We start from the raw sequence: 25,809 nt of genomic DNA on the forward strand, positions 1-25,809 counted from the left end.
TGTTGAGAATGAGAAGGAACAGATTCATATAATGTTTCTTCATATTAAAATTCTTCCGCATATTTATTCATTTGACAGACACCTGTGAATGCCCAGTGAACAGGAATGCCCAGGAAGGCACTGGGACTAGTATAATGGTGAACAAGGCGTAAGTCCTGGCCCGAGTTCCAAACATTTATGGTCCAACTGTGAGGGGTGTGTGTGGGTTCTTGCAAAAAGGAATTTAAGTGCCCGGAGCATGGGATGAGGTAGGGTGAGTAATGGGTAAGGGATCAGAGAACTGGTATAAGCAAGAGATAATCCCTACACATACAGAGACTTATGGGGAGATTAGAATAAAAACCTCACATTTCATCTTTTAGAATCCAATTACAAATTGTAAACTCATACATATAATGAAGAAATTCTGTTGCTAAAGAGAAAGTCTTTTCGTTTTAATAGAAATGGACTTGAAGTAGCTTCCTGGAGTTTTTTCCTGTCTCAGCCACTTCCTAATACTGTTTTGAGTTATGGTCCACACATTTGCACATAAACACCTCTGTTAGGTTTATGCTTCAGGCAGTGGTAAGTGCTGCTCTTAGTGGATGCTGAAATTAACATGCTGTAACCTGAACAGCATGGATGATACAGTGGAAGGTATAAATCACAGCATGACCTTTGGGGGAGCTACTTGGGCATGACTCCATCTCCGTCACGAGACATCTTCAAGCATTAGCCCTTAGATTCCCCACCTGCCTCCTTTCTACCATGCTCTGTTGTTTAGATTTCTTCATTAAACTAAAAGCACTGCTGTGAAGATTTCCAACTGGGGAGAGAGCTGGGAGATGTTTGGGTTGGAAGGTGGGTTAAGGCTCTAAAGCACTGAGGGACAAGAAGGAGTGCTGCTTAGGAAAGGAGAATTCCTTTTATATTTTCCACGTACATTTTCAAGGCCTTTGGGGAAGGAAGGAACCACATAGAGATTACTTATAATAGCAAAAATATAACCATCTATACTTTCAAACACAAATAATAGCATGTATAAAAAGAGGAGGAAAAATAAAAATGAAACTATAGATGAGAAAAATATTCTTACCATAATATGTAAGATACTCTGCTGTGTGTAAAAATGTCAGTGAAACCAGAACGTTGAAAATCCAGTTTATTCCAGATGAACATGCATTTCCTGTACTTCTTGCCCAAAGGGGATATATTTCAGAATTCACAGTCCAAGGCATTGGTCCCATTCCTGAGAAAAATATGAAACTAAAAATTTCAGTAAAGTAGTTTAGAATCTGAAAAAAAGTAGTTTGTCCCCTCTAAAAAGAGACACTTTAATTAATACAACACAAAGCCTTTGTTTACCAGGTGCGAAGAAAACAAGATATAAAATAAGGCCCAGAAGTGCAGTCCAGGAGTATGGTGTAGGGCAGAAATTGTAAGCCCAAAATACATCTTCTGTTTTAAATTTGGTTTCATTCTCACACCTGAAAAATATAGCAATAAAAATAATGTTTTAGGGTATAGTTACAGAAATTCAATGTGTATATATATCTTGGATATATCTGAAAGTTCCTTAATATCATTAAGGAAAAGGGTCCAAGATGTTTTTCTTGAAAAAAAAATTAAGATTAAATATACAGTATTAGCTATAAACCTCACATAGAACACTTTAGATCTGAATATAACTCAAGAGAAAAATACACTGTGTGTACAACTCACATCAAAAAACAAAAAACAATCCAATTTAAAACATGGTCAGTGGTGTGCACCTGATTGAGCATCTGATTCTTGGTTTCGATTCAGGTCATGATCCTCAGCGTTGGCTCAGCTCTTCAGTGTCCTGAGACTGAGCCATGCGAGTCAGGCTCCGTGCTCAATGGAGATTCTCTCCCCCCTCCCTCCCCACTTTCTCTCTCAAAATAAATTAATCTTTAAAAAAATGGTCAGAGGATCTAAGTGGACATTTTCATAAAGGAGGCATATAGATGACAGGTACAGGAAAAAGTGTTCAACATCATTAATCATCAGGGGAATACAAATCAAAACCAAAATAATGAAATATCACTTCCCACCTGTTAGAATGGCTACCATCAAAAAGATGAATAACAAGTGTTGGTGGGGATGTGAAGAATGAGGAACACTTGTGCACAAACTGATGAGAATGTATATTGGTGCAGTCACTATGGAAAACAGGATGGAGGTTCCTCAAAAAATTAAAACTACCATATGATTCGGCAAAACAACTTCTGGGTATTTATCTGAAGAAAATGAAAGCACTAACTCGAAAGATATATCCACCTGCATGTTCACTGCAGCATTATTTACAATAGGATATGAAAGCAACCTGAGTGTCCACTGATGGATGAATGGATAAAGAAAATGTGTGTATATGTATACACAAACACACACATACACACCATTAGTCAGCCTTAAGGAATTTTTGCCATCTGTAATAATATGGATGGATCTTGAGGGCATTATGCTACCTGAATAAATACCATATGATCTTGTATATGCAATCTAAACAAAAATACTGAGCCATGTCATAGATACAGAGAACAGATTTGTGGTTGCTGGGGCACAGAGTTTGGAGAATTGAAATGGGTCAAAAGGTACAAACTTCCAGTTAAAAAATGTCATGGAAGGTAATGAACTGCGTGGCAACTACAGTTAATAATACTGCACTGCATGTCTGAAAGTTGCTAAGAGAGTACGTCTTAAAGGGTCTCACGACAAGAAACATTTGTAAATAATTTATGATGATGGATGCTTAATGCCAAATCATGTGGTCTACCTGAAACTAAATACGATGTTACAGGTTAATTATATACCTCGATAAAAAAACACATTCTGTTTTATATCCACTTTGTAGAAGTCAGGCATGATTTCCAGTTAGTCCTTGAAAGCTATAGTAACCATTTTAAGACTACTGGGAGTCTGTCTGTTGTGGTAGAAAGAACTCAGAATTTGCAGTGAGGACAAGATTCAAATTCCCAAACCAGATTTTTTTTTTCATCATCTGTAAAATGGGGATAATGCCTTACAGGTAATTTTAAAGATTAGAAGGGTCACCTGTAAAGAGGTGACTGCGTAGATGTGAGAAAGGAAAAATGCTCATATCTGATCCTAGCTAACACTTTCCCTTCCTGCTGCACGCCCTTGCTTCTGTCTCAGTCACTCTCTGGTGACTCTGCCTCCTAGTTCTTTTGTGAAGCAAAGTCTCCTCTGGTCTTAGATTGACTTTCAGGTTGAACTTCCAATTCTTTACCTTAATTGAAATATTGTCCATGAAGACACAACAAGCCTCAAAAACATTCTTGCCCTCGTTGTCATTTTTAGACTAGTGTTCTGCCTCTTATGACCTCTATGTTTGAACCTTAACATCTAAGCCCTGTCCTTGCTAGTCTGTTTATGACCCCCATCATAATAACCCACCTTGTCTTCCTGAGTTGGATGCCCGGTCAGTCATATCCTCCATCCCCCTTCACATCCTCTGCCACAGTTTATTTTTACTTCTGGCCCATATCATACTTTGGCCTCATCATTCTTTAGCCTCTGAAACTGCAAGAGGGCACTTTATAGTTTGCTTGATTTGGAATTATTTTACCTCAAGGTCTCTGCATCCCTTTTCTGATAAAAAGCATTTTATTTCCTTCTTTTTGATTACTTCCTCCACGCCCAAATCATAATCTTCAGATTCTGAACTCCCGTCAGTATTCACCTAACCTCATCATTCAGTGTAGACCATGCCAATACACTTCACTGGCCTAGAACCCATTTTTCCTTCCTCCATGCTTATCTGCCATCCACACAATGTCAGTTTCCAACCCTGTGCAGTACCATCTAACTGCCTTCAATTACCACTGGGCTAAACTTTGGTCATCTGTTGCATCAGTTAATTAAAATATTTGTTGTTATCTCCAGTACTGAGGTCTTTCCCTTTTTCTCACTACTGTGAACTTGGGTACTTCTTTCCTCAGTTTTACTCTCTTGAACCTCTTGTGTTCCTGCATTTTCTTTCAGGGCTCTTCTCTTCCACCTCCATTAGTAACATGTCTCTTGCCTTTTCTAAGGACCTGCACCTCTTCCTTGTTCTGTCTCTGCTGGGGTCACTTTCAATCAGTAGTCTATCTCTTTCTGCCATTTTCATTTTTTTTTTCTGACGTGAGCCTTCACCTTCTATTTTATGACACACACGACTGCTGCTACCTAATATTCAATCCCTCTCATATGACATTAGTTCATCTGCAATTATGGAGAAATTTATACTGGTGAACTCATCCTTTCGCCCCACTCTTTCCTTCCTAGCCCAGTTCCCCCATCCACCCATGGGCCAGCTGACTCTCACACAGTCAGGCTGTTTTCCTGGAGCCACTTACCCAAAAGTTAGACCTCCTAACCTTGATTCTGAGGTTCTTTAATTACTTTCTGGTGGTTGATAGTGCTGACAACCCCCTTTTCTTCTTTTCCCTTTGCATTTTCCAGTTATATCTCCATCTTTTCTGATATATATGTCTTCATTGCTTTTTGAAGTGTCTCTTCCTTCCCTCAACCTCTAAATATAGGTGTGTTCTAAGGTTCTCTTATGAGGTCTGTCCTTTGTCTCTTAAACAGCCCATCTAATTTTAATTAATTTTTTAAAAGGCAGACTGCCACATGCAGTGCTTCATTGGATGTGTCTGGAGTTCTGGAATCTTGATGACCCTACATTCTCCTACAAATTGAACTCAAAAGCTCTTTTGGAGGTTCTAAGTGGTGCGCAGCTTCTCCTATACCCTTAATGGAAGAATAGTATCTGGGAAGGTCATCCTTTTTGAGTGTACAGCACAGGAGGGATGCACATGGAAGGGGGAGGGAGGGGACACCTGTCTAGTAGCCAGATCAGCCAAATCAACGCTGGCAATCAGTGGGGTGACATATCACTGCTAGATTACTCCTGCACCCATCTCCTCTAATTTTAAAGATGATAATTTTAAAGATGCTCCCTGATAGTTTACTCTAGCACTGACTTTTTTCTCATGCTCCATTGATGGAATTTAGGTATCTGCTGAATATCCACTATTATTAGAGGCTGTTGGAACATTAACTGTGTCATGCATACTGAGTGCTTAGCACAGTGCTTGGCATGTAGTGTATGCATAGTATGAGTGTAATAGTGCCTCTCATGACATTTCTTTTTTGATACCACCACCATTCCCTGAGTTGAAATGCGTTAAACACTTGAAGTTTATCTTCAATATTTTCTTACCCATCTTTCTTTAAATTCCCCATACTTTGAAGATCAATTAAAGAAGAGTGGCTAGGACTATGAGCTCTGGGACTGACATCCTATGTTCAAATCTAGGTTGGGACACCCAGATTTGAAGCTGGGATATTTGTAACTTAGGTACTTAACTTTTCAAAGCCTGTGTTCTCATCTGTGAAATAAGGATTTTCCTGGCACCTACCTCAAACAATTATTTAGAGGCTTACATGAGATGATATATGCAGAAAAATTTAACATAAGGTGGGTAAGAATTCATAATTATATTGCCTAGATATAGTTTCTTGAATCTTTTTTTGTGTGTGTTAATACCACCCCAATTCAGACTCCATTTATCTCATCAACTGCATTTGTCTCTATAGCAGATTCTAGAGCAGTCTCTCCATGGTCCACTTCCTAATATGCATACTCTTCTCTAGTCCTCGTTCCTTGAGTGTGGGAGTGACCCATGACTTGTTTCTAACAGAATGTGGCAGAAGTGACAGGACATATGTGATTATGTAAGATGACAGTGGCTGCTCTGCTGAAGTCTCTCACACTCTTGCTAGCTGTGAAACAGTAAGCTGTCATGTTGTGGGATGACAATGTTGGGATGCTCATGGAAGGAATGGAGGGATGTCTTTAGGAGCTGTAGATAGCCTTTGATTGACAGCAAGAAACTGAAGTCCTTGGTACAAAAGTTACTGAATTCTGCTAACAAAATCTTCCCTAGTTGAGCCTCAGATAAAACCATGGTCCAAGTCAACACTCTGTACTCTTGTGAGACCCTAGGTAGGGGGACCTAGCTAAGCGTGCTTGGACTATTGGCCCACAGAAACCGGGGTATAATTAATCTGTGCTGTTTTAAGTAAGTATGTGTAATATTATTATAGCACCAATAGAAAATGAATATAGTCTCCTACTGATTTGCCCTGCGTTTAGCATTCCTTTCTTCAAACCACTGCCCCACCAAGTTGAGCTCTTGAAAACATTGCTCTGACCACCTTATTGCTCAAAAACCTTCAACCCCCTTATTCCAACTGCCCATATAATGGGGCCTGCAAAAAATTTGGCTGGAGCCTACCTTATCTTATATTCCTATATACAATCCTTTTCTCTGACTAAATTATACGACTAATTTTTTGAGCCAGCTTTCCAGACCTGTATGTATGTATGTATGTATGTTCTACTCGTGACATTTCATCTAACTGAAAGTAAACTCTCACTCTTGAGCTCCACTGTCACAACCAAGCTCAGCCTTAAAGGCGAGTGCAGATGTCACCCACTCACCAGAAATACTCTCTCCTCTCAATGGATTTTCATTTTCCTTACCTACATCATTATCACATAAGTGCTCTGTACTGTCCTATCTGTATATCCTCCCCCTTTTACTGTCCTGGACTCTTATCTGAGGCAGCACAGCACAAAGGTTAAGGTTTAGAGCTGGGCTGCACAGCTTTGTATCTCGGTTCTATTACTTACCAGCTGTGTAACTTTGGGAAAATTAGTCAACCTCTTTGTACCTTGGTTTTCTAATCTATAAAAGTCCCTAATAAACTTGTTACAAAGATTATCTACAGTTATAATTGTATGGCACAAAGAAAGTGATTTAAGTGTTTGCCAAAAGAATAGCAAGTTTTGTGTTCCCCACCAGAGTTTTCTTAGATCTCCACCTCTAGTCCATACTAGTATTCTCTATGGGCATAAATGAAGCCTTTGCACTGAACTGTGAGTAAAAAACAGCATTAGAAATGCCCTGATCAATAATCTTCCATCTTCGGGTGCCTGGGTGGCTCAGTGGGTTAAAGCCACTGCCTTCGGCTTGGGTCATGGTCTCAGGGTCCTGGGATCGAGTCCCACATCGGGCTCTCTGCTCAGCAGGGAGCCTGCTTCTCTCTCTCTCTCTCTCTCTGCCTGCCTCTCCATCTACTTGTGATCTCTCTCTGTCAAATAAATAAATAAAATCTTAAAAAAAAAATCTTCCATCTTCATTTCCCACTAATCAAAGAGTCTTTTGCATTATGAGGATCCTAAAATGAGAAAGTAAGAAAGGGGACAGAGAAGAGTGAAAAAGGCAGGCAGGTTCCTTGAGAGGGAAATATTTACAAATACTCAAATCACTAAAATCTGCTGAAAAATTCTATTCACCATTTTCATTATTACCAAAGTCACTTGCAGGATCTCTTTTGCTAGAACAGTGGAAAGCAGCATATTTTAGGGTGAGCTCTGTGCTTGGTGTGATGTAGGTTTTCACTGTTTGACTAGGCATGTCTGTGTGCGTAAAAGGGCAAGCAACTCCTCGTCATCCTCATGCTGAGTTTAGGAAAGTGCTGCAGGCTCTGACTTGGCAAGTTACACACTCAGCGATACACGGATGGCTAATGACTAAGACTGTGACATCACCTGACCTTTAGAATATAAACACTAGAAATCCCAATGAAAAGATAAAAATGTATATTCCAAATGTTACTGCAAAATACCCTTATGTTCTCCTGGCTAAGTGACTGCTGGGGGTGGGGGAGGGGAGGAAGAACATCACGCTCTAGAGAAAGAACAAAAAACACTTGGACATCAGTGTGTGGGTTAGGAATAGAAAAAGCCATGCTCTTTGATGGGACACAGCACACTCTAGAGCAAAACCAGAAAGCACGTGAAGATCACAGGAGCTGCGCAGAGAGGCTGTTGCAGCGGACAAAGCAGTGGAACTGTACAAGCCAGCCACAGTCTCCCTTCACCAGAGACCGAGGGCTACTCCAGAGAGAGCGCGGACAAACACCTGCCATGTATACCATAAATGATCGGTTCGCTGTTACAGTCACGGAACCCACAGTGCTGCCTCTAATAACGCTTCTGGAAATTAACCGCTCTCTTTGCAGGCAGAACAGTTCTCCCTTGCCTACTCGACACCCACTCTAAAACCATTTCAGATGTAGAGCTATTTCTATCATGTGTGTGCGTGTGTGTGTGTGTGTGTTACCTCTCTCCCCATCAGCTATCCAGAGAAATAACCAACAGAACTAAGTGCTGTGACTGCCCTTGCCCCAGTTAACCATAAGCACTTGGTTCTGTGCTTCCTATACAGCACATGCTTTTTGTATTGCTCCTTTATTCATGAGCATAACTGGGGAATGCGAGAAAATACAACCTGTATTTAACATGCAAAACTTCAAATTTTATTTCGCCAGTCCTAATCATTGAGAAACCAAGAGAACTCTGCCTCCATCCCAGAGTTTACAAAAGATGTAGGGTTTTGGAGAAGGTAAGAGAAAGCTTACTACAGTTTGTCTGCCACATGTGCCAGTCTTCTACTGAGTTTCCTGCACCTGTTTTACTTGCCAGTTCATTACTGGGAAGTGGGAGTGAAGCATGATTTCATATCTAGTTCCTGACAAAGGTCTGCGATTTCTTTGAAGAACGTCATTAATCTACCACCTCAAAGCAAAACGGACACCCCTAAAAGTGAACTTTAATAGTTCTTTTTCTAGAGGAATTCATGATCCGATCACACAGTGATAGTCTGAGCATGGTGATAGAGAGGTACATAAGGCTAGAGTATCTCCCCAGGGAAGGACACCTCCACTCTTGTCTGAAGAGAAATAAACAGAATGCCAATCACTCAGGGGGCCAGGAGGATGTAAACTTATAAGCAACCCAAGTCATGAGAAATTTCAACTTTTGAACACTCCCATCAAAGCAACAGGAAAAGTTACTCTTAGAAACTTGACTCCTCCTCACTTTAATTTCTTTTCACTAGCATAGTTACTACATGATAATCTAACATGAAATAAACTTGGGTCAAGGGTGGCAACATAGTAATTAAATTCTTAAAAAAAAATTTAGAGAGAGTAGGAGAGAGTGAGCAAGCAAGCAGCAGCGGGGTGGGGGGGGGGAGGCAGAGGGAAAGAATCTCAAGCAGATTCTACACTGAGCGTGAAGCCCAACACGGGTCTAGACCTCATGACCCTGAGATAATAACCTGAGCCAAAACCAAGAGTTGGACACTCAACATACTGAACCACCCAAGCACTCCAGTATAGCTTTTAAATTCTAACATATGCACAGATGAATCATTTTAGGAACGTATGGCTCCCTAGCTTGCAGCAACCAGACCAAGTTGAAGACCTTGGCCTAAAGATGATTTTCTATTGTCTAGTCTTTTATTTTTCCTGGATTCATAATTTTCCTACAGAGGACTGTGACGTAAAGGCAAGTTGAAAAAAAAATCATTGATTTTTTTATTATTATTTTTCTGGTAAAAAAATCTTTAGAATTACTGAGACAAATCACAGACATGGGTAAATCTCATATTAGATATCTGGAGCCAAAAGCCTCTTTTTAAATGAATTGATTTATATATAAATCATGGTATCTAAACCAACCAGGATTTTGGCTAGCTTATAGATTCTGAGTATGGGAAATAGAATATAAGTGGGCAACCAGATGAAAATAATAAATATTCATTATTAAATATTAAATACTTAAAGCCATACATATATAATGATACTGGTATAGTCTCTTAATTCTGCTTAAGAATTTAAATTGGTATAAATTCTTTCTGGAATGAAATCTGGCAATTTGGACATAAGAATATTTATATCTAAATAATCATGACCTAACATCTCATTTCTAAAATTTATTCTTAGGAAATTATCTGAATGGAAACATTATATGCTGAAAGACATTTCACTATACTTTTATTTATCACAAGTTAACACAGATGAAAATCAGAAACAAAACAATACAGATATCTGCAGTGGAGTTAAGTGAATTAAGGTACAACAACCTTAGGAAATAAACAGCCATTAAAATAATTACTAAAAGTAAGATGGGCAAAATTACAAAGATTTGAAGTTTAAGTCTTAGATCTAACTTAGGTTACTTTCATTTTGGTATCAAACAAACAGTACAATGAATGTCTGTATAGTCAGTGGAAGTGGATGTGGTTCCCTGTTGCCTCTCTGGCTCCTCCTAGACCTGTCCCCTGAAGTTCTGAGATCAATGTAAAGAATCTGCCAGAAGAGCCCTGAACTCTGCCTTGGGAAGGGTCCATGTTAGCATTCGAAGTTCAAACCCATTTCTAAGAAAAATTTATTTTATTTCTTCATAAGAAAACACTTCATCATTCTTTTTCCTACTGCATCATTACACCAACAGCAAGCCGGGCCCCAGTCCACTGGAAACATGGAAAAATACTATGAACTTGACAGTGCAGGGAACATCAATTACAAAATATTATCTATGACATCAGGTTATAGGAGAATAAATGGAAATATGGGAAACTGGGGGAAGAAGGAAATCTATTATGATTGTTTCACTTTTGAATTTATAGTTGTGATAACATCACTTCGACAAGATGGGAGCATCTTTAACAACTCAAAGACAACTAATCTGGGTCTCTTTTTCCATTGTTTTGTTTCAACTCTAGGTTTTTTCCTATAGTAAAGGCAAACATTAGAGTGAAACTTATTAGCCACTCTCCTGCTTTCACTGGCCCTGAAAGGAAGAGAAATCTTGCCTTTGAATTATAAGACTTCTCCATCACACTGTTCCTTCATATTGCCCCAAAGGCCTCAAAACTCCAGGGCCGTCCCTACACTGCCTCTCTTCTCAGGAGTGTGACCGTACCTGCCTCTGTTCACTGCTGGGGAGTCTCCCCTTCCCCCACAAGAAGTCACGTTCTGCCCCATGAATGGCTTGCCTGCCTCTCTCTGTTTGACAGCAACAGCCTTGGCATACAGTAGAGCTTTATACCAGAGATGACTTGACAAATGGTTGATAGTCCATCTCTATGGAAGTCAGAATATGACCTATCAGAGAAGAGGGTAAACAGAGGCCATTAGAAGGGTCATACAGTTGATAGTGATGGGGGAGTGCAGGAGAGAGAGGCGAAGGGCAGACCAGTCTGTTGCACAGTATTCCAGACCTTCTAATTTTGTTTCCTTACTTTTCTCTATAAAACTTCCACTAACCAGGAAGTCTGGTGTGTCTGTCCCTCTCAACATGAAAAGTCCCAACAGAAGAATGTTCTAAGAGTAATGATCCTGATTCCGAATCTATAAAAATCCCAGAGGTCCTCAAACAAATGGATCACAATGGCCATACAGCTCCACTCTTCCAACAAGATTTTTTCAAATATTGAAAATATGGTATAAAATATTAAGATAACTTTTCCCCATATAGTCACTGTGGGAGATGCTACCCTTATTCCACTATGCCATACTCTGTTGCTCACATATTTCCTGGAACTCCTTTGGAATCATATTTAGAATCTGCTGCTTTGTCACTCAAGAAAACCAACATTTTTTTTTTTCTTTTTTTCATTTTCTACTTTGGGATCTCTTCCTTTCTTTTTCTTCTTGCCATTATGAGCCAATCATATGAGGAACCCTGAAGTACTGGGTGAAAAGGAGAGACTGAACCAAATGGGATGGAGGCGGGGAAACATCAAAGTAATAGTAACAAGCTCAGCATCGTAAGCTCTTCTGTTTGTCACGGGCTCCAGAGCCCTGAGAAACGTGGGATGCTCTTCCATGCGGCGGTGCTGCAGGCACACCACTCCCATCAGTGGTACTTAAGTTGAAAGCCACTTGTAAGTTCTTAAATGATGTCTAATAACCTGACACAATGTATATACTTATTTGTTAAATGAGTAAATAAATGAAACAATTCAATAGAGTCCATTTTGCTGATTGCTACTGATTTCCTAAGTTAGTATCATTTAAGAACCATTTAATAATTAAAAACATTTTTTCAAAGATAATACTTTAGTAAATGAAATTAATAATACAGTTTACCCTGAGGCAAGGCTAGGATCGGCTCTTGTGTGATGATGTTACGATAAGGATCTCATGATGGTGAATCAGACCATCCCTCTCAAGTTCAAATTGAAGTCAGAGACCCGAGGTTTTCCCCCCACCTCAGGATCTGCTCTCCTCCCTGTCTTCTTTTACTCTCCTGCATTTCTTAGGGACCCTTCTCCAGTAAGGACACAGTACCTCTCTCTCTTTCCCCTTCCTGCCCTCGGGCTTCATGGGCCAGTATATTTAGTACATTTTACACATAAATAATGCTCCATGTTTTTTAAGCAAAACATAAAAATAATTTTATTAATTTTAAGCTGATCTTTGGTCATCTGATACCAATTTCTCCACAATACTGTATTAGAGAAGGCATATATTTGCCCCTTGAAATTTTTAAATTTTAAGAATTTATCTCATCTGAATTTAAAAAGTTACTGCCTGTGGTGAGATCAGACAGACATACTTCCTTACATAAGCATCATGAAATCTGTGTGTGTTATCCCAAGCTGTGAGAACTTCACAACAGTGCTCTTGGCTTATTTTCTTTCCACTGCTAGAGTTCCTGCACAGTATCCCCGCATGCGTTTTTATTTGCAGGTGCATGGGAATGAATGCAGCTGATTTATCATGGTTGGTTATCAAACCATGCAAACAATGGTATAATTTGCTTCTTGGATTCTTTTCAATCCATTCTACAGCTGCCTTCCATCAAGTGTGAGTTCTATGGCTTCTTTCTGAAAGCCATGCTCCCAGCAGAAATGTCCTTGAGTAGCAGTAAATCTTCACTCGAGGAAGTTGACTAATATTTGTATGGAGTTTTACTGTACACAAAACACCCTAATCTACATTAACTCATTTAATCCCCATAATAATCCAAAGCAACAGCATCGATGGTTTCATTTTGGGTATGTGACAAAATGCAGTGACTTTCCCAAGATTACACAGAAGGGGTAGCATTTGAAACCCAGTCTTCTCTGTTTCTTTCTCCTTCAATATAATCATCCTACCAGTTCATGTATATATGAAAACCTCTTTTTTGAGGTGCCTTATTTTTTTATGGAACATAAATGGAAAAAGAAAAGATGAAAACTCTGCTTGAAATCTCCCCTAAGTCAGTGTCCTTCCTTAATGTCAGTTGAGAAGTCACTCAATCTCTACTAAAAATGAGTAGAATAAAATGCTTCCCAAAGACCATGAGGAATTACAATGAGAAGCACCTTGGGAAATTTGAGCCTCTGTGTTTTGTACATTCTCTTCTGACTTGGTATCCATTTTGCCCCAAAGCACAAAACCGTAATCAGAACAGAAAGGATGCTGACATGAGCTAGGAGTTGAAATACCATAAAATAATTTCAATAACCAGATAACTCATTCGAGGGCAGTGATGTCAACACCACAAACGTATTACAAGGAGAACAACCATTCTAATATAACAAGATGGCAGTGTCAAGCAGTCTTTAAATAATACATGCTCTAAAACCCAGAACTACAATATGACTTTCTCTGATAGAGTCGTCAGTATGGAAGTAAAAAAAATAATTCCCCAGAAAGTTGCTTAGAGGATGAAAATGTGCATTGAATATCTCAGAGATGACTTAGAAAAGAAACTGTGCCATCAGTTATTGACATAAGAATTTTCTAAATAATGAGGAGATGGAGTCATTATTATAAAACCATAAACTGTAAGGCAGTTTCACATTATTTTATCTCAAATTACTGCTAAAATGAAAATGTAATCATTTCATAAATAAAGCTTTTAATGGCAACTGCCTTTTTTTTCTCAGTTTCTGATTTGTATAGAGACTTCTGAAACACTTTACTGATTACCAGGAATGAAACAAACCTATAAAATGGAAATGTGTCTCGATCATTCTATATCAAAGCTGGGTTTTCGGCCATTTGGGGGGAAGGAATAGCTTAACAGATCCTTTACTGTCTACCCTGTCCTTCCTTATACTGCATTCCTGGCGCTGGAGCAAAGCAAATTGTATGGCACCCACCTTCAGGCTCCTCACCCTAAAACCAGCCCTGGCTCACACCAGGAGGGTCCCTGCAAGGTCTGCCCCCTGCTCCTGCCTTACCCAGCCCATCCTCTGCCCCACTTACCATCACCCCGGCTCCCCCAGGCCAGCACAGTGACAAGCACACAGTTGGTGCTCAGTAAACTTTTGTTATATGCATCAATTATTTTCATCATTTGACACTGTAACAAGAAAATACTGCTCTGTGATTCTGAAATTCATTTCCAAAGCAATTTTATGTAAGGAGAGAATGAATTAGTGTAACGTATTCTTTCTTCTTCAGATGACCTTTGATTTTCTTAGTTTATAGCAGGTATTTAAAGTTACATGATTTTGGGGTGCCTGGGTGGCTCAGTGGGTTAAGCCTCTGCCTTTGGCTCAGGTCATGATCTCAGGGTTCTGGGATCAAGCCCCACATTGGGCTCCCTGCTTAGCAGGGAGCCTGCTTCTTCCTCTCTCTCTGCCTACTGCTCTACCTACTTGTGATCTCTGTTTCTCAAATAAATAAATAAAGTCTTAAAAAAAAAGTTACATGATTTTTAATTCCCAAGTTATCATTCCTTTAATTAAATTATTATCTCAACAAGTAAATGCTTGTTGTATTCTAGGCATGAGACTAAGCATCAGATTAGATGAATTTAAATATTCATTCATTCCATCACTTAACAGTAACTTACTACAAACTCAGTGTCAATTAAATTATTAGATGGACAGCCAAAAACAAATTAGTAGGTGAGAAGTTTTCATATTTCCTAATACACACAAACACCACACAAACACCCACACCCACAGAAGAGGAGATTAGTGGAGATCTGTGGTATTTTCCTTCATACAGAGAGAAAAGGAATGGTAGCAATGAACAACATCGGTGGGTAGGCTTCTGTTAGACCCTGACATATCCTGAGGGAAGGAACTTAGCACATCTGCCTGTGGTTTAGGTGTCCAGGAGATCAGCTTTAAAATCTAGTCATGATTATTCTGAGCGTATGAGTGAACAATGGGCAGTCTCAGACTGTGGGTGTCTCAATGTATGGGCTCTATCTTGGATCCTAGATGAACTTGTACTCTGTGGAGTAAAGATAACCATGGTCCTGGAACTATGCCTCAAATAAGGTCAAGATCTTAGGAAATGAAATCTTAGGGGAAAAGCACATACTCTGAAGAAGGCCTGCTATGCTTTTATTATAAAGTACATTGACAAAACCTTGTGTTCACCTTGGGTGTAAGTTTTCCCAGAGGGTCCCTGAAGTTGGTAATATGCCCCAAAGTTCTACCCATTAAAGAGGAAAGGGGGTCCTGAAGTATGTGAAATGCACATTGGAGGCAGATACTGGCATATACAGAGAAAACACAAAATTCAGAGGTGACCACTCCTTGGGGACAGTTACATCTGTCTGGCTGCCCTAATCACAACAGAGAAAATCCAGAGTCGTGAAATTTTAGGAGCTGGGAAAACTTCAGGCAGAGTATTAAATCTGGACTCGACCTTGATGAGTGATAATTCTTTGCACTGTCTTTACCCTATAGGCAGTGAGGGGATGGCTCCAAAGGTTAAACACGTTATCTAAATCCTCTCTCTCTGGTAATACGTACAAAGAGTATTTTCCCTGGAAGAAAGTGCTGATCAAATTTGAGATTTCAGTAAATGGCCTATTTGAGCTTTTTTGGGTCCCACTTGCCTTTGCCTTGGCATATAACAGCTAGAATATTTTTATATGAATCAAATCATAGCCACAGGTAAATTTTCTGTAAATGTTTTATTTTTAAAAAAAGATAAAATTGTAATGTAGTGAGGTGAGCCTCTGATTTGGATATCAGGAGCTACTCAATCTGGTTAAAAGTTTCAGAAGAAAGGAGTTGGGATGGTGTAAAAGGCCAGGTTTGTATAGAGGTTAACTGCACACGGTTTGCAGGAGAATAGACCTAGGTTTGAATTCTGGTAAACCACTAGCTTCTACCAAGGACTGTAAGTAAGTGATTTAAGCTGAGGTTTAGCATCTTCATTTAAAAATGCTTAGCATGACCCTATAACCCTGCAATTCCACTACTGGGTATTCCCACCAAAGTTACAGATGTAGTGAAAAGAAGGGCCATCTGCACCCCAATGTTCACAGCAGCAGTGTCCACAATCAGCAAACTGTGGAAAGAGCGGAGATGCCCTTCAACAGACAAATGGATAAAGAAGATATGGTATATATATATACAATGGAATATTATTCAGCCATCAGAAAGGATGAATACCCAACTTTTGTATCAACATGGACAGGACTGGAGGAGATGATGCTGAGTGAAGTAAGTCAAGCAGAGAAAGTCAATTATCATATGGTTTCACTTACTTGTGGAGCATAAAGAATAACATGGAGGACATTAGGAGAAGGAAGGGAAAGGTGAATTGGGGTAAATTGGAGGGGGAGATGAAAGATGAGAGACTGGATTCTGAGAAACAAACAGAGTTATGGAGAGGAGGGAGTTGGGGAGATGGGTGAGCCTGGTGGTGGGTATTAAGCAGGGCACGTGTTGCATGGAGCACTGAGTGTGGTGCATAAATAGTGAATCTTGGAACATGAAAAAAATAAAATTAAGATGTTAAAAAATGCTTAGCATGTAATAAAGCTATTATTATGAAAACAACAGTAACTGTTGTTGCTTTTAGTAAAACACATGTATTCTGCAGGCATGGGTACTAGAGGCAGGATTTTTTTTTTTTTTTAATGAAGTTCAATACATTATAATGTTCCCTTGTGGATATGATGTGTTTCCTAAAGAAGAAGGAAATAACATCATCTGGATTCCTAGGCCATTTTTTTTTCTTTCCCAGCTCATTTATTTATCCCAGTCACAGTCTTTTTGTTAATCTCTTTATAGCATTTTGATATACTAATATACTTTGGTATACTTCCTTCCTCTTTAGTCTTTACTAAAACAAATTTTTTCTTCATTCAGTCATGAATAAGTTTGTTTTTATATAGTAATGTATAGGCACTATCTTTTATTTATTTATTTATTTATTTATTTATTTTTTAAAGATTTTGTTTATTTACTTGACAAAGATCACAAGTAGGCAGAGAGGCAGAGAAAGCGAGAGATTAGAGAGAGAGAGAGGGAAGCAGGCTCACCGCCGAGCAGAGAGCCCGATGTGGGGCTCGATCCCAGGACCCTGAGATCATGACCCGAGCCGAAGGCAGAAGCTTAACCCACTGAGCCACCCAGGCGCCCCGGCACTATCTTTTAGAACATTATAAATTTTCGGATGAAAATGAATAAACAGCAAGCGTAAGAGACAAGAGAAGGTGGCCTGTGAATAAATGAATAAATTATGATGCAGGGTGAATGGAAATAGTTGGGAGACTTAGCTTAGATTTCCTTACAGTCTAAAAATCAAATAGGGCAAATACACCAAGTTTGTGGATGATAAATTGCTGTTTGTTAGTCATGAATCCATCAAGAGGAAGGGAATGAGCACTTACTAAAGGCACATTACAAATTTTACTGGTACTAAGATAACACATAGGATACTCTAAATTCTATCATAGAAATCTGGAACAAGTATGAGAATCTATCTGAAGAACAACTACATAATAATAAAAATAATATTCGATTACACATATTTGTTGGAGTACCTATACAAAAATATTCTACTCCTAGGAGACCTGCGTACATTCAAAAGACGGATTATGACTTTCTATATGTGCAAAAGAATTAGGAACCATCTGAAACTTTCCTAAAAACACTCCAACTTGCCTGTTTAATAAAGGGACATTTCACTAAAGTGAAGTCAAGGGGTTCGAAGGGGGGGCCAGACCATTCAGCATCAATTATTGGCCTCCACAGGAAAACATGTACATCAAATCCACAAGAAATCAACCACTATAAGTCAGCCAGTGAGGAACTGTTATCAGTCACCCTGAACTCTTGCTTTTGTCCATGTCCAGTGGACTTGCATTCAAACAACCCATCCCAAATTCCTCCTCCTAACTTTCCTCTCTCCTGTTAGGTTTGCCTGTGGTTTTGCCATAGCCTGTATGTCCCAAATTGCAATTCTCTGTTATTTCCAAATAAACCCAGTTTCTGGCGATCACTTTTACTTTTCAAGTTATGACAATGATATATGCTGCTTCTCTTTTGGACAAGCACAATGCAGATATAAAGAGCTGACCATCAACACTGCCCCAAGACCGAAGTTTCCAAACTCTGACTCCTCATCTGCATGTATCCTATCATCATGAAATACATTATTTTAGTATTCTTTTTTAGAGTTTCTTCCACATACATATTTAAAAACCTCTTTTGTGTGTGTGTGTCCACATAAAATTAGGTTCATGTCAGAGTTGTTTTACAGCCTGTTTTGTTAAACTTTGTCATACACAGAAAGAATTTATAAAATATGTATGCTCTAAACTACACAAGATAACCACCCATATTATTCACTGACCAGTTTAAAAACTACATTATTATTGGACTTCAGAAGTTGTCTACAGGCCACTTCCTGACTGCATGCCTCTCTTGGTCCCACAGATAATCACCATCATTAATTGTGTTAATTATATCCCTGTCTTTCCCTATTGTGATGCTATTTATATATGCAGTCTGAAAAATGGATAGCTTGATTACGCCTGATAGTGAATCTGACGTAATGGAGTACTGTTTGCTTTCTTTCAGGACTTGCTTCATTCCTGGTAATTATGCTTCTGAGAGTCAGTCATGTGGCTCGCCTTTAGCTCTACTTCATTTTCATTACAGCGTGCTGTGCTATATACTTGTTTGAACATACCTCTTTATTCTTTTGTTGTTTACAGTTTTTAAAACTTCTACATAGTGCTGCTATGAACATATTTTTAACATGTCTCCTGGTGTATGTGTGTAAGAGTTTCTCAGTTAAGTATAGAGAAATGCAAGTTGGATCACAAGTTATGTGCATGGTTAACTTTATTGACAGCACAAACTGTCCTAAGGAGTTGGGTCCATTTGGATTCCCACCCTCAGTAGATAAGAGGTAACTCACGGCAACCTTGCCAGCTTTCTTTCTTTCTTTAATCTCTGCTAATTTGGTAGATGAAAATGGTACTCCTTTGTAGTTCTAATTTGCATTTTCTTGATTAACCAGGTGCTTGAGGCTCTTTTTTATATGTGTACTGGCCATTGGATATCTGCATTTATAAAGTGCTCTGCTGTTTTGCATTTTTCCAAATGGACTGTTTCTTTTTCTCATTGGCTCATAGGAACATTTAGACATACTGTACATTAGGGCTGTTCAAATATAGATATGAAGTGAGCCATGTAGATGAGTATATGTATATGTATATGAGTAAAAATTTTCTAGTAGCCACATTCAAAAAGTGAAATAAGTGAAATCAATTTTAGTAATATATTTTATTTAACTCAGTATATCTAAAATATTATTTCAACATGTGTCTAATATAAAAATTACTAAGAAAATATTGTACATTTTTTGTACTAAGTCTCCGAAGTCTGCTGTGTGTTGTACACTTATAGCATATTTCAGTTGAGATGAGCCACATTTCAAGTGCTCAAAAGCCACAGTGGCTTGTGGCTACATCAGTGGGCAGCATAATTCTAGCTACTAAGCATTTGCCAGGCATATGTATTTTAAATATCTCCCGTCATTGTGGGGATCTTTTTTCAATTTCTTTAAGGTAGCTATCTTTTCACAAAATCAAAATTCTGAAATTTAAGTAGTCAGATACAGCCAGAATTTCCTGTATGGTCTTCATTTTCTGTGACTGATTAAAAAAAAAAAAAATCCTTCACTTTCCCTGAGTCATAAAGATATACAGCTATTCTCTGTGTTAAAAGCTTTATAGTTTGCAAATAACATGGTCATAAATGTAGAAAATCCCATGATTTTCCAGTAATAACAGTTACTGGAACGAGTGAGTTTAGCAGGGTTGCTTTTTTCAAGATCAATATATAAAAACTGACTGTATTTTTACATGCTAAAGTAAACCATCAGAAGTTACAAAAAATTCCATTAACAACAGCATGAGAAATATGAAATACTTAGGAATAAATGTGGCAGAATATGTGCAAGATCTGTAACCTCCAAACTACAAAATATTCCAGGAAAACAATACAACTAAATAAATGCAGATATATCCTATTTAGGGGTTTATTGTTAAAAATATTTTTCCCTGGGGTGCCTGGGTGGCTCAGTGGGTTAAAGCCTCTGCCTCCGGCTCAGGTCATGATCCCAGGGTCCTGGGATCGAGCCCTGCATCGGGCGCTCTGCTCAGCAGGGAGCCTACTTCCCCTTCTCTGTCTGCTTGCCTCTCTGCCTACTTGTGATCTCCGTCTGTCAAATAAATAAATAAAATCTTAAAAAAAATTTTTTTCCCAAATTGATCCATAAAGTCAACCCAATCAGAGTCCTGGGAGGCTTTTTTGGGGGGGGGGGGGGGATTGACAAGCAGATTCTAAAATTCATATGCAGTTACGAGGGAGCTAAAGAGCAAAGCCAACTTAGCCTCCATCTTTTAGCCTTCAGGGTGGGAGTAGGGGGGTTTTTGGTTCAGAAGACTGCTGCATGACATTCCTCAGAACTCTTCTAATATGAAGCCAACCAAAATATCCTCCATTTTCTTTTGGATACAGAAATCCAGTCTTGGATCTGAATCCTCCAAAGGTTGTTCATTCACTTGCTCTTCCTCTTGGTAGGAATCCCTCTTATTAAATGTATAGTTTCGTATAGTTTCAATGTATAGTCTGGGTGGCTCAGTGGGTTAAAGCCTCTGCCTTAAGCTCAGGTTGTGTTCGCAGGGTCCTGGGATCGAGCCCCACATTGGGCTCTCTGCTAGGTAGAGAGCCTGTTTCTTCCTCTCTCTCTCTGCCTGCCTCTCTGCCTACTTGTGATCTCTATCTGTCAAATAAATAAAATCTTAAAAGAAAAAATAAATGTATAGTTTCTAGGGTCATTCATGCTTTAAGCATGGGACATGCTTTAGAACAAATGTTCCAGAACACTATCTCAGAACAGAAGCAAAAGGAAAATTTAGCCTTTAACATTGACCTCCATTTTCGGAAGTTTCCTTTTATCACAACAGATCCTTTAAGAACGGTTGGTAGGCCCTGGGTTCTGCCTGCTTACTCGAGAAGGTGCTGTGGAGGGCTGTAAAGGTTTTCTGTTCTGAACTTAACGCCAACTCCCCTGTTCTCTGGTACTGAAAAACTAACCCACTCCCTCTAAATTCCTCTTCTGAGCTGACAACTTCTAGAATAGGATGTAATGGCCTGCAATAGCCAAACTGCCAGGAAAACAGCAATTTTCTTCAAGATGGGCAACACCCGCCTGACCAACGCACCAGCCTTGCAGGGGCGCTCAGCCTGTCTCCCTCCCCTACAAAATCCCCTTCATTTTCAGAGTGACACTTCCTGTGGCTGTTCTTACTGCAACTGCTTCAATAAAGTACTTCTTTCTGTTCCCTTTTGAAGCTTAGAGAATTTTTGAGAAACTGAGAGCCTTTTACTCTTTCATTCTTGCCGAAGATTTTCACTGGGCTTTGAATTATAAGTTGATGTGTATTTTCTCTCAGCATATTGAAGATATAATTCAGTTCTCTTCTGGATTCTGTTGAGAAATAAGCTGTCAATCTAACTGCTCTTGCCTTTAAGATGATTTCTTTTCCTACCCTCTTTAGCTGCTTTTAAGATTTTCTCCCTTTCTTTGTTGTTCAGCAATTTCACACTAATATGTTTAGTGTGGAGATGGTCTTACATTGCCTGAGATGATTTGGGCTTCTTAAGATTGTAGAATATTCCCAGTTACCACATCTTTAATACTACCTCTTCCCCGATTCCCTCTATTTTCTCCTTTCTCGAAGTCTGATGTGAGGTACATCCATCACACTTCTTATCCTAACTCCTCCTTATATCCAGATCTTCTTCTCCTGTTTTTTGTATTTTTGTTTCTTTAAGACTTCATTCAGGATAAAAGTTCACATCTGTCTCCCGGTTCATTGATTCTACTAAGTCAAATCTGCTGGTAAATCTATGTAGCCAGATTTTAAACTTAATTTATCATATATCCTTTTTTCTAAAATTATTATTTTTCAAAGTTGCCTATTCTTTGGTACTATTTTCAAGATTTTCTTTTATTTTTAAAACATACTAATCATGCTTATTTTTATGTCTATTTAACAAATCCAATACCCAAAATCTCCATGGAGCCATTGCTGCTGTCTTGTGTCTCACTGATTCCCATTCAGGGTGCCCGGTACTCTTGTCTATTTTGTGGCTTGGACTATGATCTACTCATTTACCTTCCGATTTTAACTATGGAATGATGTGAAGCTTTACCTGAGGCTGGTGTTTCCAGAGAGGATTTACACCGGCATCTGCTAGACCCCCCAAGAGAATGCTCTGGAATGGGGACCACTCTGGATTAAGGCCTTAAGCCGGTATTTTACTGACACAGAAGCTGAGAATTCAGGCTGAAACCAACAAGAGGGCTCACTTCTGGTTTTAAATTTTGGGGCTAGGGCAGTTTCCCCTCTATCCATGTGAGGCTTGAGAAAAGAGAATTTCGCACTGTCTTTTTCTGCACTGGAACATTTTTCTTTCTTTTATCATAGCTTTGTTGAGGTATCACTCACATGCCATATAAGTCATCATTTTAGACTATATATAATTCATTGATTTTTTAGTATGCTGACAGTGTTATGCAACCATCACCATTAATTTTAGAACATTTCCATCACCCTCAAAAGAAACCCCATCCCCACTAGCAATCACTCCCTCACCTTTCCTCCTCCCAGCCCCTGGCAACCACTAATCTACTTTCCGTCTCTATGGATTTCCCTATTCTGGACATTCCATATAAATGGGATCATATAGTATGTGGCCTTGTATAAATGGTTTCTTTCACTTAACATATGAATGTTTTCAAGGTTATTCATGGCAACTTTCATATTTCATTGACTCTCACAATGCAGGGTGTAGCCCTTGACTTTTTAATTTGACCTGAGTGGGGCCACTGGCACGTAAGCAGAAATAAGGTATAGGCCTTTAGGTCATTTTTAAAACAGAAGTTGCTTGCCCACTTTCTTCTCATTCCCATCTGGATGGACTGGCTCCAGGTCTGGGTGATGGTGAGTTGGCTAAAACTCTATAGAAAGTATGATTCTTCAAATGAACAGAGAAAGAAAGTGAAGACGACGGTCCCTGCCCATTTGGTGGTACATGGCCACAAGGGCTAGTATCTCTGGAAGACTGGTATTTACTGAAATAAATTTCTGTGTTTAGACAGGTCTTTTGATAGCAGTTTAGTCTGGATGCTAACATAATTAGACTATAGCACCATTTATCTTATCATTTGCCTACTGGATTTTATTTCAATATTTAATAGTAATAGTGTTGTCACAAACCTATTTTTGGCTTCTTCTCCAATTATTTCCATATAACATGTTTGTAGAAGTGTGGTTGCTAATTATAGGGTGTGGATATTATGAAGCCTCTTGATACATACTGGCAAATTTCCATTTAGAAAAATGTTTTACTCTTGACATCAGTGCAGCAGAGTGCATTTTGCCCAGTTTCAAAAACTTAAAAGATAACCTAAATGAACCTAGGTGTTCATTTTCTAATTCAAGGCAAATAAGTAGTAAGTAATCGATAGTGAAACCTCATTTTATTGTTTGTACAAAGTTCTGATGCTAAGAAAACACATATTTCTTTGAGGGACTTAATGAAAGCATACAAACATTCCTCTCCCCATCAACTGGGAAACAATGGTAAAAATTATATTAGGTTTGCAATATAATTATCTTTAAGTAAATTTAAAAATGCTAACATTTTCAGCATATGTTTAACTTATTTCTGATTTGCATTTCCTGAGCTATAATTATAATGTTATTTTTCCCATTTCAGCTCAATATTTTCTCAGTTATGTTGTGGTTCTGTCACAGAAAATGGTTTTCTGTTTTCACAAACATCAGCAATTATGTGAAAAAATATGTAGGGGGAGATTTAATACAAAATGAGGAGCTAATCCAATGTCCCATCTCTTCTAAAGCAGCTTAAATATTTCAATTGGTTTCACCTAAATGAGGACATCTGAATCCCTAATTTTTGTTGTTTCCTATTGGTAGCTTTTACTCTGTGAAAATAATAAATATACATTGGATAATCTAATCATGGTCCAAGACAAAAGTGTACTTTAAAACAAAAAAGCTACATGTGTCAGTTATGGTAAACACAGACATACACAGACACATAATGAAAACCCGCCATGACTCAACGCACATACTCCATCCATTAGAATATAAAAAGTGTTGTTTTGATTAAATCTACTTCAAACATGATTTTTCTTCAGGGCTGTGGGAGTCAGCTTGCAAGATGTCCCCTCCCTCGATCCCCTCTCCTAGTATTATGACCTTGTGTAGCTCCCACTGCATAGGGTTAACCTAGGTAACTATTATAGTGGAATGATGAAGTATGACTTCCAAAAGCTAGTTAATGTAAGCTATTATGACTTCTGCCTGCTTCTCTCTTGAGCCATTCATGTTGGGGACAGCCAGCTACCATTATTACAAAGACAAGCATCCCGACGGACCTCCACATTAAGAAGAACTGAGGCCTGACTGGCAACAACCAGTATCAGCTCACCAGGTACGTGAGGGAACCACCTTGGAAGCAGATCCTCTGCTCTGGCCAAGCCTTCAGATGACCGTGACACTGGGACAACCTCTCAGCTAAGCCACTTCTAAGTTTCTGAGCCCCAGAAACTGCATAGCATGTTAATTATTTATTGTTTGGAGTGGCTAAGTTTTGAGGTTGTTTTGTAGCAATAGGTTACTAATATGGGGGTTCTGAATATTCAATGAAAATCAATTAACTTGAATAAGAAACTGAAAGCAAAAGAAGACACCTTAATAGTAAATTAACTGGGTGATGGACACTGGGGAGGCTATGTATCATAATGAGCACTGGGTAATATATAAGACTGAAGAATCACACACCTGTGCCACAAAAACAAAAATACACACTCTATGTTAAAAAAAATCTATATTCCCAAGTAACTTTCATCGTATAACACACCTTTTACATATAAAAAGAGCCCTTTAACTTTTTCTAACTGTAAAGCCAGTGGTGGTTTCCTAAAGAGGCCTTCCAGGCTCCTGTTCCAGCCTTCTACCAAGGCACGTAAGGACACCTCCCAGGACTGCTCCTTGCTAGTGCTGGGGTAAAGGAGAGACTCCTGGGACATACTACCTCCATTCCAGGCTTTCCTAAGCTTTCAGGACACTTCCCACGACCTCCTAGAATCGTAAAGATCTCTCGCACTCCTGTAAGTACTAAATAAAGCTCAAAACACTTTATGAACGTTTCCTCAAGTCAGGTAATGAAATAAAAGCATTAAAAAAAAACTAAAGTTAGCTAGCAGCTAGCTCAAAAAGATTGGAAAAATCAAGGTTACAGATTGGTCTGTTCAACTAGGAGCCATTTAAAAGGAGAAGAATGCATGTCCTCAAAATGCAGCAACTGAGTGTTTTTTTAAAGTAAGGCCTCTTATACAAAGACATGCTCAGAGAGGAAGAAGAATAAAACCTTCCCACTCCTCAAGTCTGACAATTGTGGAGGGTTGGTTAGATCATGAGTTCATATGGACTCAGAAAGAAACTTGGTAGAACTTTCAGCTCATCGGTTGAGAGACAATCAGATTCATAACAGCATGATTTATAACGTGTCAGAATCCTTCAAATAAGAGTTTGCTGCTGATCCGCACTGGAGCAGCTGATGACATACAAAACAC

General features: G+C 38.9%; 1 protein-coding gene across 1 annotated transcript in view; it reads right to left on the reverse strand.

The window, feature by feature from the left end:
- SLC2A13 (solute carrier family 2 member 13) overlaps window positions 1-25,809 on the reverse strand; it is a 378,809-nt gene that overhangs the window by 11,128 nt on the left and 341,872 nt on the right. The window contains exons 8-9 of the mRNA XM_059402898.1: window positions 1,345-1,466; window positions 1,076-1,228 (exon numbers count right to left, since the gene is read on the reverse strand). Of these exons, the coding sequence (XP_059258881.1) occupies window positions 1,076-1,228; window positions 1,345-1,466 (275 nt within the window). The remainder of the gene's footprint in view (window positions 1-1,075; window positions 1,229-1,344; window positions 1,467-25,809) is intronic.

Source organism: Mustela nigripes, chromosome 6, assembly GCF_022355385.1.
Source record: "Mustela nigripes isolate SB6536 chromosome 6, MUSNIG.SB6536, whole genome shotgun sequence".
NCBI classification, from domain to species: domain Eukaryota; kingdom Metazoa; phylum Chordata; class Mammalia; order Carnivora; family Mustelidae; genus Mustela; species Mustela nigripes.